The sequence below is a fragment of the Ictidomys tridecemlineatus genome, chromosome 1, assembly GCF_052094955.1.
Source record: "Ictidomys tridecemlineatus isolate mIctTri1 chromosome 1, mIctTri1.hap1, whole genome shotgun sequence".
Taxonomy (NCBI): domain Eukaryota; kingdom Metazoa; phylum Chordata; class Mammalia; order Rodentia; family Sciuridae; genus Ictidomys; species Ictidomys tridecemlineatus.
The window spans coordinates 261,689,647-261,703,458 of record NC_135477.1 but is presented as its reverse complement, the minus strand read 5'-3'; the positions used below and the strand labels follow the sequence as shown (position 1 = coordinate 261,703,458).

The following is a 13,812-nucleotide window of genomic DNA, read 5'->3' as shown; positions in this document are numbered from 1 at the left end:
CTTTTGCCCTTTTCAGTCTAAGACGTGGGCTTTCTGCAAAGCCTCCCCTGCCAGCGAGCTCTCGGAGCGCGCAGCCTTTAGAAATTGAGGGGTTTACTGTCAAAATGAAAATTTCACTTCAAATTATCTTGGCTGATGCTCGCTCGCCAGGCCGGGGGCTCCCGCCGCAGCCTTTTGACAGGCACATCAGCGGCGAGCTTCCGAACCTCGATAATATCATCCAAGAGAGTGAAAGTGAAAGCGGTGACAGCGCAGGCCGGTACAATCCAATTACCCGACGGCGGCGGGGCCGCCTCGCGCGCTCGGGCGGATGCGCCCTGCCGCGCAGGGTTCCCTCTTCCCCGGGTGCCTAAACTTGCGCCAAGGCTGACCTCGATAGCCGACCGACCAGTCTTCCAGAGTTCCTTGCCAACCGAGGCCTTTCTGCAGAAACCCGGGCATCCGGAGGCCCCAGATGCGCCCCACCCAGGACCTAGGCTGGCAGAAGAAAGCCCAGACCTTTTCTGTCCCTGGAGGTTAGACTGCCTGCCCGCCTGCTCAAGAAGGAGTTGCATACCTCCAGCGCTTGGCTCCGTCCTGGACAAAGGCCACTTTTGCCCTGTCCCTGCATCTCCTGTGCTGTCCTGCCCTCAGGAGCTCCCTGTGGCCATTTGGAACTTTTAGGAGGCCCTTGGGAGCCAGAGCAGCAGGCTTGATGGTGAGCCAGAGGGCAGCAGGACCCCTAGGAAGGATGCCAGGATGCCCCGGGGAGATCAGTGAGGACCCCAGGCTGGAGCAGCTGCTGGCGGCCACTCGGCCAGTGGAGATGGGGTTCGAACCAGGGATCTGATGGAAGCCAGAGGTCTGTGCAGGCAGGACCCTCCCCAGGCCAGGCTCTGCCCCTGTGCTCCCTCAATTGACCCTCTAATTCTGCCCAGCCCTTCTCCCCCTGCCTGGGAGATCTTTCCACCCAGCTCCACCCCCTACAGCCCTAATTTACGTGAGAAAGGGCCTCTACAGGGGGTGAGGCCGGGTTAGGGAAGACCAATTGACTTCCCCTTTGGTAGGGCGGAGGGCCTCCGCAGGCACTGGCTTTAGGGCAGGGTGGCTCCTATGCACCCCCCTCCCCCAGGACATAGCCCTAGGAATTTAGAAAGTCTAAAATTTGTTCTAATTCAGCCAAAGAAACTCCTTTTGTCTCAAAATTCTGGAGTCTGGCAATGGGAAAAGTGGAAAAGTTTTTTCTCTGACTGTTCTACAGGAGGAGTCCAGCAGAAGGCTCTGATTTCTCAGCCACTCTCCTGTTTTCAGTGGCTTAGGTAGGACTCTGGTGGACTCAAGGGGGCAGGGGGGTCTTGGGTTGACAAGGACTTTATGGAGGTGTTGTCTGGTGGACACCCACCCCACTCCACCCTGCCCAGCCCCACCTCATTCCTTCCCATGGGCATCAGCACCACCTCCTCTGGCAAACTCTCAAGCCCCAGGTTTTGAAATGTGTTCACTCTGCAATGCAAACACCATCACTGGGTTTTATTAGCCTCTCTCTGAAGCAGGCAATTATTGGTGTGAACATACATTTTAAAAAACATAATTTTATCGAGTCAAGAATGTGCAACAGTGTAAACTTGGTGGAAGTGCTGTTGGTGAGCATTATGTGCTGAGGATGAAGTCAGAAGATGAGCAGGCTGAGAATTCATAACCAAGACCGGCATGCCCCCAACCCCACGGAGACAGCTACACAAAACAAGCCCAGGAGCCCAAACGCCCTCTCCTTGCACACTTTGGATGTAAACTTGATGCTTCAAGGATGCTCCCATCTGCTGTGAGAGGCTCTCCCTGCTGGGTTCAGGAGTTCAGGGGGATGGCTCTGGTAGACTCATGACCAGGTGGGTCCAGGGGATCTTGGTGACAGCACACGCTTCTCTGTGGCCCTGGGGAGACTGAGTCCAGTGCTCCTTCCCAGTATGTTGGCAGCCTTGGCTTGGCCACGCTCTGGCCTTCCTTTGGAAACTCAGTAAAAAAGAGTCTGGTCTTCTGGGCCAGCGCTGGTTCCCTTCTCTGTCATGCTGGACAGGTGGCATCAGGCGCAGAAGGGCTTGCCCCCAGCCTTGGGCATGGCCAGCAGCTCCCTGGCAGCACCTGCAGCTGGGGCATCTTGGGGTGCAGCAGAGGGGAAGGTGCGGGCCAGGGGCGCTGTCAGCATGTTGGCACTGGCCCCCAGAGAGCGTCCCAGAGGCCCAGGATCCAGGAGGGCACCCTTGGCGGTGGCCCAGGCCTGGTTCAAAGTGCTGTGCCTGAGGATGGGGTCATGGAAGACCCCGTCCACCCAGTTTCTAAGACTGGTTACTGGGGAGTCCTGGTGCCTGTCCAGGGCACCTAGGGGTGCCGGGACCACAGAGGAGGATGAGGTGGGTGTGGAGGATGTGGCTGCAGGGGCAAGAGAAGCTTGACGCTTGAGCATGCAGGACGGAAACTCAGTCTGGCTCAGGGCAGTGGCTGCTGCGGCAGTGGCCGTGTGGGCCAGTGACCAGATGCGAGGCTTGGACTCCAGACCCCCTGGCGTCCCAGTAGGTGCAAAGCCCAGCTTGGCCTGTGGGTCACCCTCTGTGCCTGGCTGTTGCTCCTCCCTGGCCACTGTGCTCCGGAGGCAGCTCCGGGCCCTCTCCAGGTCCTCATCCAGGGCAGCTCCACCATCCGTGGGCAAGGGCACCCGGAGCGGGCCGGAGGCCTCTTTGCCTCCAGTGCCAGGGCCTTCAGGTGCAGCAGGGCCACGCTCCAGGCTGCTGTCCAGGCGCTGGAAGGGTGCCTTCAGCTCACACTCTGGGGTCTCTGCCTCAAGTGGGTCGAAGTCCTCCAGGTCACTGAGCTCCAGCTCCTTGTCCTCTCTGCTGACAGCCTCTGCCAGAAGAGAACACAGGCCAGTGGAAAAGACAGCTCGGTGGGTCACCAGTCGCCCACTCCTCCTAAGCCACATTATGGAGTCCAGTACTGGACAAGGAAAAGGCCTGAGGTCCTTCTCTGTCTTTCCATCTCCTTTGAAGGTGCCCAGGACTCCACCTGGTGACACAGGGGACTAGGTTGATTTCAACCTCTAGTGTGTGTGTGTGTGTGTGTGTGTGTGTGTGTGTGTGAGAGAGAGAGAGAGAGAGAGAGAGAGAGAGAGAGAGAGAGAGAGAGAGACATTCTAAAACATGACTTGGACTTCTCTCTGTGTGTCCAGGGGGACCACCACAGTCTCCAGGTGCACAGGGCCTTACCCACAACTTGTTTGCTACCCAGCTGGTCCTGGGAGGTTCTGTTTTTGCTTGGCTCAGCTCCCCTCTGTGCCTGGCTGCTCTTCTCTAGGTGTTAGGAAACCCTGGAAAAGTCCCCTGGAAGCCTGGCTGACCCCAGGGCCAACTTCCCAACTCACCTTCGACCTTGGAGCTCTTGAGGGGCTCCTCCTGCGCCTCCTCCTCGCCGGCCTCCTCCTCCTCGCCCTCCCCATAGGGCCGCTTCTCCTCTGCGCATTTGTTCCGCGGCGGCCACGTCATCTTGTTCTCCTTCTTGAGGCGCCGGCGCGCGTTGGCGAACCAGGTGGAGACCTGCGTGAGGGTCATCTTGGTGATGATGGCCAGCATGATCTTCTCGCCCTTGGTGGGGTACGGGTTCTTGCGGTGCTCCTGCAGCCAGGCCTTGAGTGTGCTGGTGGTCTCGCGCGTGGCGTTCTTGCGCCGCGTGCCGCTGTCCATGGTCCCGTACCTGGAGACAGGCTCTACAGTGGGACACGGATCGCAGCGGAGGGCCAGCCGCCGCCCAGGCCGACCCTGGGGGTGGGGGCAGGGCCGCCAGGGACGCTGGGAAGGGCTTTGCCTCCCTGTGTCGGGTTGTGTGTGTGTGGGGGGGGACGCCTTGCCTTTTGTGGGCGGAGGTCTAAGAGAATGTCATTAATATGACAGGGAGCTTGGCTCATTCCCAAGCGGGAGAGGTCATGGCCTCTGTCACTCTCCAGAGATATTTCCCTGAGGTTCTCGATGGGGCTTCACTCCTATTTCTTTGATCCCCAAGCCATAAGAACACATTGCAGGCAGGTGACCTCCCACCCTAATATGCAAGTCCCTGCCAGGAAAGGTCATGGTGGACCGGAGCAGAAAGCTGCCTGCTGCCTCAGTGCGTTCAACTGTTATGGTCACCCAGGAAGATGGAATGACACTGTGGCCTGGACTGGGCACGGACAGCTGCAGGGTCTCCCCCTCATGGCTCCCTCTGCAGGGGCAGTGGGTTCTGCTTGGACACTCAACCAGGGCTCTACTTCTTGGGGTACAGGGAGGTGACTGAGGCTCCTGAGGAAGTCGCCTTAGTGGACTGGGCCTTCCAGATGCCACGTCCTCAGAAATTAGAGCAGTTTTTACAGCGTGAGTGGGGTGGGGTAGGGGACTGGGGCAAATTCTAGTTCCCCGCAGTACAGGCTGGCCAGGAGCTGAGAAGCATGGACCACGGTGGCAGGTGACTTCAGTGGTAGCAGGCTTGACCTGCCTCCCCACTTCCCAGGAGGGGCATGTTGACTGTGCATGGAGGTGGTGACCACTGATGGTCCCTCACCTGTCGTAGGGGTACTGGCCCAGAGCTGGCTCATAAGGGTAGTAGGCGGCAGCAGCCGCAGCTGGCGGGAGGCCCGCATGCGCAGATCCCGACCCGTCCTTGGAGTCGAAGCTATTCTGTAGGAGCAGAGGAGTCTGGGGTCACAGACACCACCCAGCTACAGCCCTTTTCCTAGGTCCCCTGGCTCCCCAGGCTCCGGTCAGATCCCCAGGCACATCCCCGGGCAGTCCCCACTCACACCCACAGTCCACACCTGCAGCAGGCCCTGCCTGAGGCTCATCTCCCCAGGCCTTGGTTCTCCATTCCCCAAACTGGAGAGGGGACAACTGGAGTTCCGGAAACAGGATAGAAAGGAGAAGGAAAATGAAGGGGGAAAAGAGAGAATCAGAGCGGGTAAGAGGACAGCAGAGGTGGGTGTGGAGAAGGGTCATGGAGAGGCGCAGTGGCCAGCCGGGAGAGTAGGTGAACCGGGAAAGAAGAGGGCAGGAGAGGTAAGGGAGGGTGGGAGTGAGGAGCAGGGGAGGGAGAAAAGGGAGAAGGAGGGGATGGGAGAGGAAGAGAAAGAGGGGCTTGGCGAGTAGAGCCAGTGATCTTATTGGAATTCAGTGGAAAACATAAAAAGTACAGCGGTGCACCCGCGGGGCACCCTGAACCCGGCGGGCGGAGTGTTGGTGTCCCTGATCCCTCTTCCGAGGGACTGGTTGGGGAGCCCAGCTGGACGAAGACAACCCTCAGCAGTTGGGGGACCCAGAGGACTCACGACCTTGGATCGAGGGAGTGGGTTTGGCAAATCCAGGGTAGGGTCGGGGCGGGGCGGGGCGGGGGAGGGTTGGGATGCTCCCTTACCAACGAGTAGAAGGCAGACGCCTCCGAGCCGTAGGTCACGTAGTTACCATAGCCCTGCGAGCCGCCGTAGGGGCCCCCGTAAACACCGAGCGCGGCCGCTGAGTTGAGTTCGTGGCGCGCAGTGGCCAGCAGCCGGCTCTCGTAGACCGGGCAGTAGACGGGCGCTTGGGCTGAGGCTGCGGGCCCCGAGTCAGCCAGTGTGCGGCCACCAGACTCGCAGCATGTGCTCAGGGAGTTGGTGGTCATCAGGAACTGGGGGAGAAAGGGGCCGCGAGGATGGGCCGGGCATCCTGGCTGGAGGAGCTTCCCCCAGGGAGTGCCTCGCCTCCGTTCCCAGGGGTCTCCCGGTCTCCGCACCCTACAACCACGGTCCCTCTCTGCCAGCCTGTGAGCCTGGTCTCCTCTGAGCCCGAGTGCTCCCATCACCCCGGTTCCCGAGGCCATGGGCCCTGGCGCTCCAGGACTGTTTGAGGCCAGGCGCTCCTGCTCCTCGAGTCCCTAAGACCCTCTGGGACGCACCTCAGAGCCCAGTGGGTGGAACAAACATGAATTCTAACGCCCTGTTGGATTTTATCAGCCCATCCGCCTTGCACAGGGGCTCGGGGTCCACCCGCCTGGCACGAGAAGGCCTGTAGCTGGGAAGAGAGGGTCACCGGCGTGTCCTGCCCACCCCACCTGGTCCTTGCGGGGAGTCCCCTTACCTGGGGAGCCGAGGAGTAGGGGTATCCAAACTGAGGGTAGGACATGGCGGGCGCGGCCCAGGGCGGACAGGCGGGGCGGGAAGGACCCTGCGCGCCGGGGCCGGAGTGGTTCCGCCCCTGCTCCCGGGCTGCAGGCTCCTAGGGTCTGAGAGGACGAAGCGGGAGAGCAGGTTAAATCACCCACACGCTCCGCAAACTTTTGTAACCAGGAAGGAAAGTGAGCGGTGGTGGCCGCTTCGAAATCCGGAGCCACGGGAGGGCTCTGGGAGCGACCGACCTTACTGTGGCGACAGAAATACATATTTTGAAAAAAAAAAAAAAGAACAAAACAAAGCAAAAACGAATCGCAGGAACCAAGTCAGATGTGCGCAGTTTTAAGCGTCGGAGACACTGACGTCAGCTCCACGCCGCGCAGTAAGGCCCGGCCGCGGACGTGCGGGTCACTGGACGCTGGCCGGGAGGGGTGAGGGCAGTCGGAGCCGCGCAAGCCGGGGCGGAGGGCCATTGGGCTTTAACAAATGGATTCCATTCCAGGAGACAATATCGGCCCGACAAACGGTGTTTCTCCTAAGTCACCGGAGGACGGAAGGCACTTTTAATTAGAAATTAATTAATGAGCATCTGCTCCTTCCCACCCCACTGTAATCATTAGTCTCAATTACAAATGAGACCTATGAAGGGACACACGAGTGAGTCTTCAGTGAAGATGTAATCAACAGTTAAAATTAGCCGGGCTCAGGCGGCAGCTGCCCGCCCTTCCTCGCGCGCGCTCGCCCTGGGAGGAAGGAGAGCTCTGAGGCCCCGCGCGTAGGCGCCCGTGCTTCTCGCCACTGTTTAACCGGTCTCCGGAAAGCCTCGTCCAGCTCCAACACAGCCACGAAAGGGAGTCCAGAATCAACCGCTGCTGCCTGAGGTCAACGTGCCCTCATCTGTGTGGTCCCCGGGACTTTCCCCGGAGTCGGACCTGGGCAGGTGGCCCACGTCCAGCTGAGTCTCCCAGGGCCGCGTCCCCCAGCTGTGCCACCCCTGGAGCCCAGCATCCCCGGAAAAGGCCCCTCCTCTTCTCCACTTGAGGTCATTCCAGTTCTCGCTCAGCCCACGGCCGCAGCCTCCCCTCCCTCCCCTCCTTCCCCCTCCTCTTCCGCGGGCCACCCTCCATGGGCTTCTCCCTGCCCCTCGCGGCTCAGCCAGGGACTGTCAGAAGCCCCTGCGCACTCTGAAGAACAGATTTCCTTGTTCAGGCCCGGGACCCCTCCTGTAGGCTCGCTTCTCTAGGCAAGCGGCAGGGCTGGGTGCAGGGAGGCGACTTGGGGCGCCCCCCACCTCTGGCGCCAGGGTCTGTTTGGCACAGCTTTCTGCCTGAGGAGCATGGGGCAAGAGAGGGGGCCGGGTGCTCACTGTAGGACTTCCCAGGGGCAGTCCCCGGCCTCAGAACCTTGCCCTGAGTTCAAAAAGAAGGCCAACGCTCCCTCAGTCGGGGAGGGGCGCCGTGCCACCCGGAACTCGTTCCCAGCCCTTGGCTCTGTGGTCCTCTGGGGCACTCTCGCCCCCTGCAGCTCTGCCCCACCGGGCAGGCCTCCCATGGTCGACGGGAGCGGAGCCTTGCACCGTGGCGCTGTGCAGACTTGCTTCGAGAGATTCCTGGGTTCAGACCTGTGAATCGCCCCAGGGTCACCCTCTAATTAATGGTGACGTTCTCGCCCTCTCCCCAGCTGCAAGGCTGCTCCCAGAAACGAAATCTGCCGGCTCTGACAGCTCTGTTGAAGGTGATTGATGACTATCTGGAGACCGCAGTACACATCATATAATATCTGCTGCGTAATTGCTTTAATTTACAGATGAAAATACGAGTTCTCCGATGGCGTTGGACCGCGGCCGGCCACGTCCGAGCTGCTTGCAAAGGAGAACCATCGGAAATAATGAATAGCCGCTCCATGCAAATTATCCAGACAGTTTAGCGTCCGTTGCCGGGAGAGATATATAAAGAACACGAGTCAAATGACATTAATAATTGTTTTTGAATTCTGTATTGATTTCGTGGCAGGTCTGTTTATTTCTCTCTCACCTGAATTGCTAATACCACCTTCCTGTAAATAATAAGAAACTAGCCACCGGGCTTCTCGGTGGAAACGAATCTCTGTCTCTCTCGCTCTTCCGCCTCCTGCTCCTCCCCTCCCCCACCTCCCTCCTCCCAACTCCTTCCAGTTTTCCGGCTTTGCTGAGGCTTTTGCAGAACATTCTCCTACTTTTCATTATTTATTGTTTACAAACAACTCACTCTCCCCGAATAATGAGGTCGGACCAGGGAGGGGAGAGAGCGCAGGGCGGCTGAGGGTTCGGGGCTTTCGGAGCAGGAGTCACGAGGGCAGGTCTGGCCCCCTGGACACGCACCCTACTTCTCCAGGCAGGCCTAGGCGGCTGTAAGCGCTCGGCTGGGCCAGCTTCAGCAGTCTGCGCTGCTCTGCTCTGGAATTCCAGTTCGCAGCCAGCAGCCAACCCGGGCTGACAGACAGACAGCCACATTTCCTTTCCGGGTACCTGGCCGGCCACAGCTCAGCTCTTGGGGAACGATGCCCCCTGAATACGCGGCCATTCATCTTCTAAGCAGATGTGCTCACCCTCGGAGCGTGGGCGGGGGCAGCGTTGCGCGTCCTTGGGGGCCTCTGGGGGAGGGGTTTCGTGGCTTTCTTCGACCCTCGCTGATTGTTTTCCAGCCTGTGTACGTAAACAGACGCTTCCAGTCCCCACTCCGCCCAGCTCTCACTAGAGGAGACCCTTTACCCCTCAAGAATCCTGGCTCCCCGGACGGACTCCACATCCTGGGCTGCTGTACACCCACACTCCACTTCCTGCAGGCCCTGGCCTGGGCAGCCTTTAGGGACCTGGTCCAGCCACACCCAGGGGCTTGCAATTGCCCCAAGAATCTCCACACCTTGCTGGGCTTCACCAGGCACCGCTATCAGTCTCTGGCCAGCGAACCCGACATACTGCTGACAGCTTGCACCCTGGCTGAGGCTCCCCTACTCTAGGCCATCCTTGTTCCATGAATATATGAGAAATGATCTAATTGCCATTCCTAAAAGGTCAAGCTTTGGGCCGAGGTACTGGTTCCTGGTCCAAGAGCAGACAGGAGTCTCAGGAGCTCAGGGTGTCATCAGATAAATGAGCTTGCATTGAACAGTGAGCTGAGTCCAGAACTTTGAGAGTCCCACAGATACAAATACACCCTTGAACAGGAGATGAGGGGTGGAAAGGAGTTGGGGATGAGGGTCCAAGCTGGCCCCAGGGGACAGAGGGGGTTATGCTGAACACTAGGAGCTTATGGAGCACCTGTTTTGCTCCCGGTTGATGTTGGCTTTTGGAACCAGGGAAGGCCTCTGGGGAGACGGGCAGGCCCTGACCTTCCTGGGATCAGCCAAGTCCTAGTGCTCTAGCGTAACCCATGGGCTACCCCTTCTGGCACTAAGAGCCACGGGGAGCTCTTTCCAGGCCAGCCAAATTAACCCCATCGGAAAGCGAAGGCTCAGCGCAGAGCGCAGAGCGCAGAAGGGCCGAGGAACAAGGCCGAGCCTTGGAGCGTTGCACCCGACCACTGCTGGCAGGGTGCGGGGTTGAGATGTGTTCTAGGAGTCGGAGATGCAGCCAGGGCGGAGCCGAGTTTGGCAGGTCGCTTCTTCGAAGTGCACCCCCGAAACCGGCGGCACAAGCTGGTTTAATTTCCCATTCCCCGAACGCCCTCCATTCCTGCCCTCTCTCTCTGCTCTCCCGCTGCGCTCCTATGGCCAGCGGGCCAGCTCGAAGGGCGCTGCCAGAAGCAGGAAGGAGCGCAGTCCTGCGTCCAGAGGGCAGGCCGTGCCATCCCGCTCCTGACCCCTGCGTCCCGCGAGGTCCCCAGCGTCCCGCACCCCGCACTCCAAGCACCGTTCCGGTCCCCTCACCCCGCTTCCCGAAACTTGAAGCAAACGCAGTGGCCTCCCGAGACCCCATCAGCAAGCAGCAAACTTTGTCCCCTCCGGCGCAAGAGCCATCCTCGCAAAGTTTGTGCGGCCCAGCCCGCTCCCTACCTGCGCCGGGGAAGCGCCAGCCCGCGCCGCTGGGGCGCCAGGGCCGCGGGGAGCAAGGCGCAGCCCAGGACACACCGGGGAGTCGCCGCCGCCTCCGCCGCCGCCGCCGCCGCCCGCGCCCCTCGGCGGCCGTGAGGAGCCTCCGCCTCCTCGGAATGGGGGGAGGGGTCTCGGAACCCCGGGGCGGGGGCGGGGGCGGGCGCCGGGACCTCGCCTACCTGCGGCGGCGCTCGGCCACTCCTGGCCGCCCGCGAGGACCCTGCGCGGCCGCTCGGCGCGCACGCTCCGGCGAGGAACAGGCGACAACTAATGGAGACATTTCCAGGCGGAGCACCTGGCGAGCGGAGCGCGCCGGCGTCCCCAGGCGCCGCGGTCGTCAGCCGAGCCCGCACCGGCGTGACGTGGGCAAGCGAGCGAGCGGCTCCCACCCGGCCGCCCATTAACGCTTCCCCCGCGGGCGCCCAGCTCTTGCCAACTTTCCCCTCCGCCCCGCCGGCCAGCTGGGCGTGCGGGGTGTAGGGTGGGATGAGGGCGGGCGAGGGGCGGGCAGGGTGTGGGGGGCTGTTTGGGAGAGGACGCCAGGCCCTAAGAAGACTCCCAGCTGTAGCGGGACAGCAGAAAGGCGGCGACACCGATTCTGACACGTTAGGCCTGCGGTGCGGCTCCAGCAGCCTTGGGCTCCGGGCCCCCAGGGTCCTGCCTCTCCCAGAGGCAGTGACTCCCGTTTGGGGCCAGAGCCCTGTGGTGGCCATCCCTGGGATTAGGCTAGGTTTTAGGCCCTCCTCCTCTTTCCCTGCCCCTCCCCCACTTGATCATGCTAAGCAAGAAAAACCCTGGGTTTTATGCCTAGTGTCCACACTGGCCCCAAGCTTTTCTGACTCCAGACCCTGGGCAGGGACTTGGGCAAGTCGGGGCAAATGGTGAAAAATCACAGAAACTGGGGGCCGTGTGCCCAAGACAAAGCACTGTTCCTGGAAAGGAGGTTGCTTACCACCCTTCAGAGCCAGGAAGGCTGGACCTCTGGCCTGGGACAAGCATCAGGGTGAACAGACTTCAGCTTCTTCATGGAGCCCAAGGCAGGGGAGGGGGGCCTAGGTCCGGATCCCTCTCCCTCCTTCTGTCAGCAACAGACTTCTCCCCCGAAGAATGGACACAAGTGAGCTGGTCCTCCCGGCTGCTGCTGCTTGGCAAGCACAGAGGGCAAACAGGGGGCAGGGCACCTCCCGGCCAGGCCAGAGCAGGAAGGGACTGGAGAATTATAGAGCCTTTGGGTTCATGGACAAGTGACCAAACTAAGTCCCTTAGAGGGTCCCTCTGCCAGGTGCTGGCAAGGTCCTGGCCTCACCCTGGCCCCAAACCAATGATGTGTAGGTCGGTGTCTCCTGCCCTGATGGGTACTCGCTCCACCCTGCAGTCATGTCCACTCCAAAGAACCTTTTGCCTATTCCTCATCACAGCAGTGGCCTCAGCCAGGGGACGGAGAGCATCTCTGAACAACTTGTGCAGGCTTTCGCTTTCTGTCCTGTTTTCCCTTCAGAGCTCTGCAGCTGCTAGAGACGCAGTGGGAATCGCTCACCTCAGCAGCAGCTCAAGGGGTAGTCTGTGGGCAGGTCTTGAGTTACCAGCTTCTTCACTGGGAGAGATGAGGGCCAGCAGTGCCCAGCCAGGCTGAGCAAGACTGGACACTACAAACTGTGCTTCCGCCTCCTGGCTGCTCCAGAAACAGGCCGGTGTCGCTGGCCTCGGGGCACCTACCTGGGCATGCATGTCATGCGGGTGCTGCCTGGGTCACTCCCTGGCCACAGGGATCGGGCTTGCTCTTCCTGCTCTGTCAAAGCCCAGGAGGCAGATGAGGTGGGGCTCCCTTACGTAGGGACAGATGGAAGTGTCCTTCTGGAAAAGGGTCAGGGCCCTTTTGACTCCAACAAGAATAAAGTGGAGAAGGAGCAGCTTGACCCCAGGAGAGAAGGCTCTGGTTCCAGCCCCTTCGGCTGCCTGGACACCAGGAGTCTCAGGGCCAACAGGGACAGGCACACGGCCTCTCTGTGAGCTTGTGTGGGACAGAGATTCTTCTTAAAGCTAGATGTAGGCCAGGACATGCGTGTTTGCACCCTTGATTTGTTGAACTCACTTCACGTTCACTGAGGCCTCATTAGTGAGCGGTCATGGCTGACAAGCACGGAGGCCGCAGGAAGGTCACTGGCGGCCTGGACATGCCCTTCTGAGGTCTCCAGGACCCAGACAACACTGGTATCCTGACTCCCAGGGCGGGGAGGCCGTGTCCTCTGCTACTCAGGGACCCATCCTCAGAGAGCCTCATTGGGCTGCCAGGCCTGGTTTTCTGACTAGAGTGACCACAGCATGAGCTCCCTTCTGCTGCCTCTCAGCCCTTGACCTGCTGGGTGGACCCACTGCCGCCGACTGCCCTGGGTCTTTTGCTGCATTTCAGGGCCCTCTGAGTTAGCACTCTGAGGAAATGGTGGAAATGCCCAGGCCTTGGCCAGGGGAAAGTCCCTCTCTGGCTTCAGAGTGGGTGGTCAGTCCAGATGTGGGTCTGTAGCCTGGGCCACCTCTGCAGGTGAGCAGTTCTTGGGGCTGGCTGGTGGACAGGTCCCGGCACGTGCTTGAGCAGGGCCCACAGCCGCCCCACTGCCGTGCCCCTGTGGATCCTTTTCAATCCCTCCTTTGTCTCCTATGCCGGCACGGCTGCCAGGGTGCAATCTGAAATGAAAGTCTCCATGCCCCTGGGGCTTGGCCATGCGCTGCCTCCTCCTCCTCACTCACCTGGACCTTGCTGCAACACGCACAGGCATCTGGGGGCCGAGCCACCCTGCGCAGCGCACTGAGGCCCTGGTGCTGCTGAAGGGCCCGTGGAGTGTCCTTCCCCCTCACTCCCCAGGCCCAGAGGAAGAAAAGGTCCTTCTCCAGAGCAATGAGGTGCCACCGGTCCAAGAAGGGCCACCTGGGAAGGGTCACGGGTGCCAGTGCTGTCCTCTGGGGGCCTTAACTCATCAGAAGAAGAGGGTGGCATTGGGGAGACATGGCAACCGCAGCCTGGCAGCTGGGTCAGTGCCGTGTGGTCACTGCAGAGTGTGGTCGCCAGGGCACAGAGAGGGCACCTCACAGCTCTGCATCTGGTGTTGCTGCTACCGCTCTGTCCTCCTGACGTGCAGTGAGACCCAGGGAGCAAACCTAGGAAGAGATCTCTTCCCCCTCCTTCAGGAGTACCTTGAACTGTGGACGGTGCTGAGCTGTGGATGTGCTGAGCTGCAGCAGCGGATTTCAAGGCGGTTCGGCATGAACAATGAAAAGCGTCAATTCCAACAGTATCTGGGCTGTGTGCAGTAGAGTTTGAGGTGTTTGCCCAGCACAGCCTCGAGTCACAGAAGCCTGGGCTGGGAAAGACAGCCACGTGAGACTGATTTCAGTCTGTGCAGAAGGCTCCCAGTGTGTGTGGTGGCCAGGAACGTGGACATCATTGTGACTTGCCATTACAGAGAAAGCTGGGTGGATAGGTAGAGAAGAGACGTGAGAGTGGCCTCCCCAACATTAAGTGGCAGACAGAAGGCCTTAGATGGAGGCAGCTCACTGCTGTCCTGTCCATTCACACAAAGAAAACACATACTCCCCGTGGTGAGGGG

The 13,812-nt window shown here is 60.4% G+C and overlaps 1 protein-coding gene across 4 annotated transcripts; it reads right to left on the bottom strand.

The window, feature by feature from the left end:
• Nucleotides 1–1,483: 1,483 nt before the first annotated feature.
• On the bottom strand, nucleotides 1,484–10,557 carry Irx4 (iroquois homeobox 4). Of its 4 annotated transcripts, none has more exons than XM_078018556.1 (6): nucleotides 10,390–10,557; nucleotides 6,108–6,252; nucleotides 5,407–5,658; nucleotides 4,561–4,676; nucleotides 3,392–3,720; nucleotides 1,484–2,877 (listed from the first exon to the last, which is right to left on the bottom strand). In XM_078018556.1, the coding sequence occupies exons 2-6, from the start codon at nucleotides 6,150–6,152 to the stop codon at nucleotides 2,060–2,062; spliced, it is 1,560 nt and encodes a 519-aa protein (XP_077874682.1). In that variant the 5' UTR covers nucleotides 6,153–6,252; nucleotides 10,390–10,557; the 3' UTR covers nucleotides 1,484–2,059. The 4 variants fall into 4 exon arrangements, with proteins under 4 accessions (XP_077874682.1, XP_077874685.1, XP_077874684.1 ...); XM_078018559.1 differs by lacking the exon at nucleotides 10,390–10,557 and adding an exon at nucleotides 10,172–10,298; XM_078018558.1 differs by lacking the exon at nucleotides 10,390–10,557 and having other exon boundaries at nucleotides 6,108–7,192.
• Between the last annotated feature and the right edge of the window lie 3,255 nt (nucleotides 10,558–13,812).

Coding starts and splice junctions, on each gene's coding strand:
- Irx4 (XM_078018556.1), bottom strand. CDS start 6,152: ATGTCCTACCCTCAGTTTGGATACCCCTACTCCTCGGCTCCCCAG. Junction 5,659..6,107: donor CCTACTCCTCGGCTCCCCAG/GTAAGGGGACTC, acceptor TTTCTCCCCCAG/TTCCTGATGACCACCAACTC. Junction 4,677..5,406: donor CGTCTGCCTTCTACTCGTTG/GTAAGGGAGCAT, acceptor CTGCTCCTACAG/AATAGCTTCGACTCCAAGGA.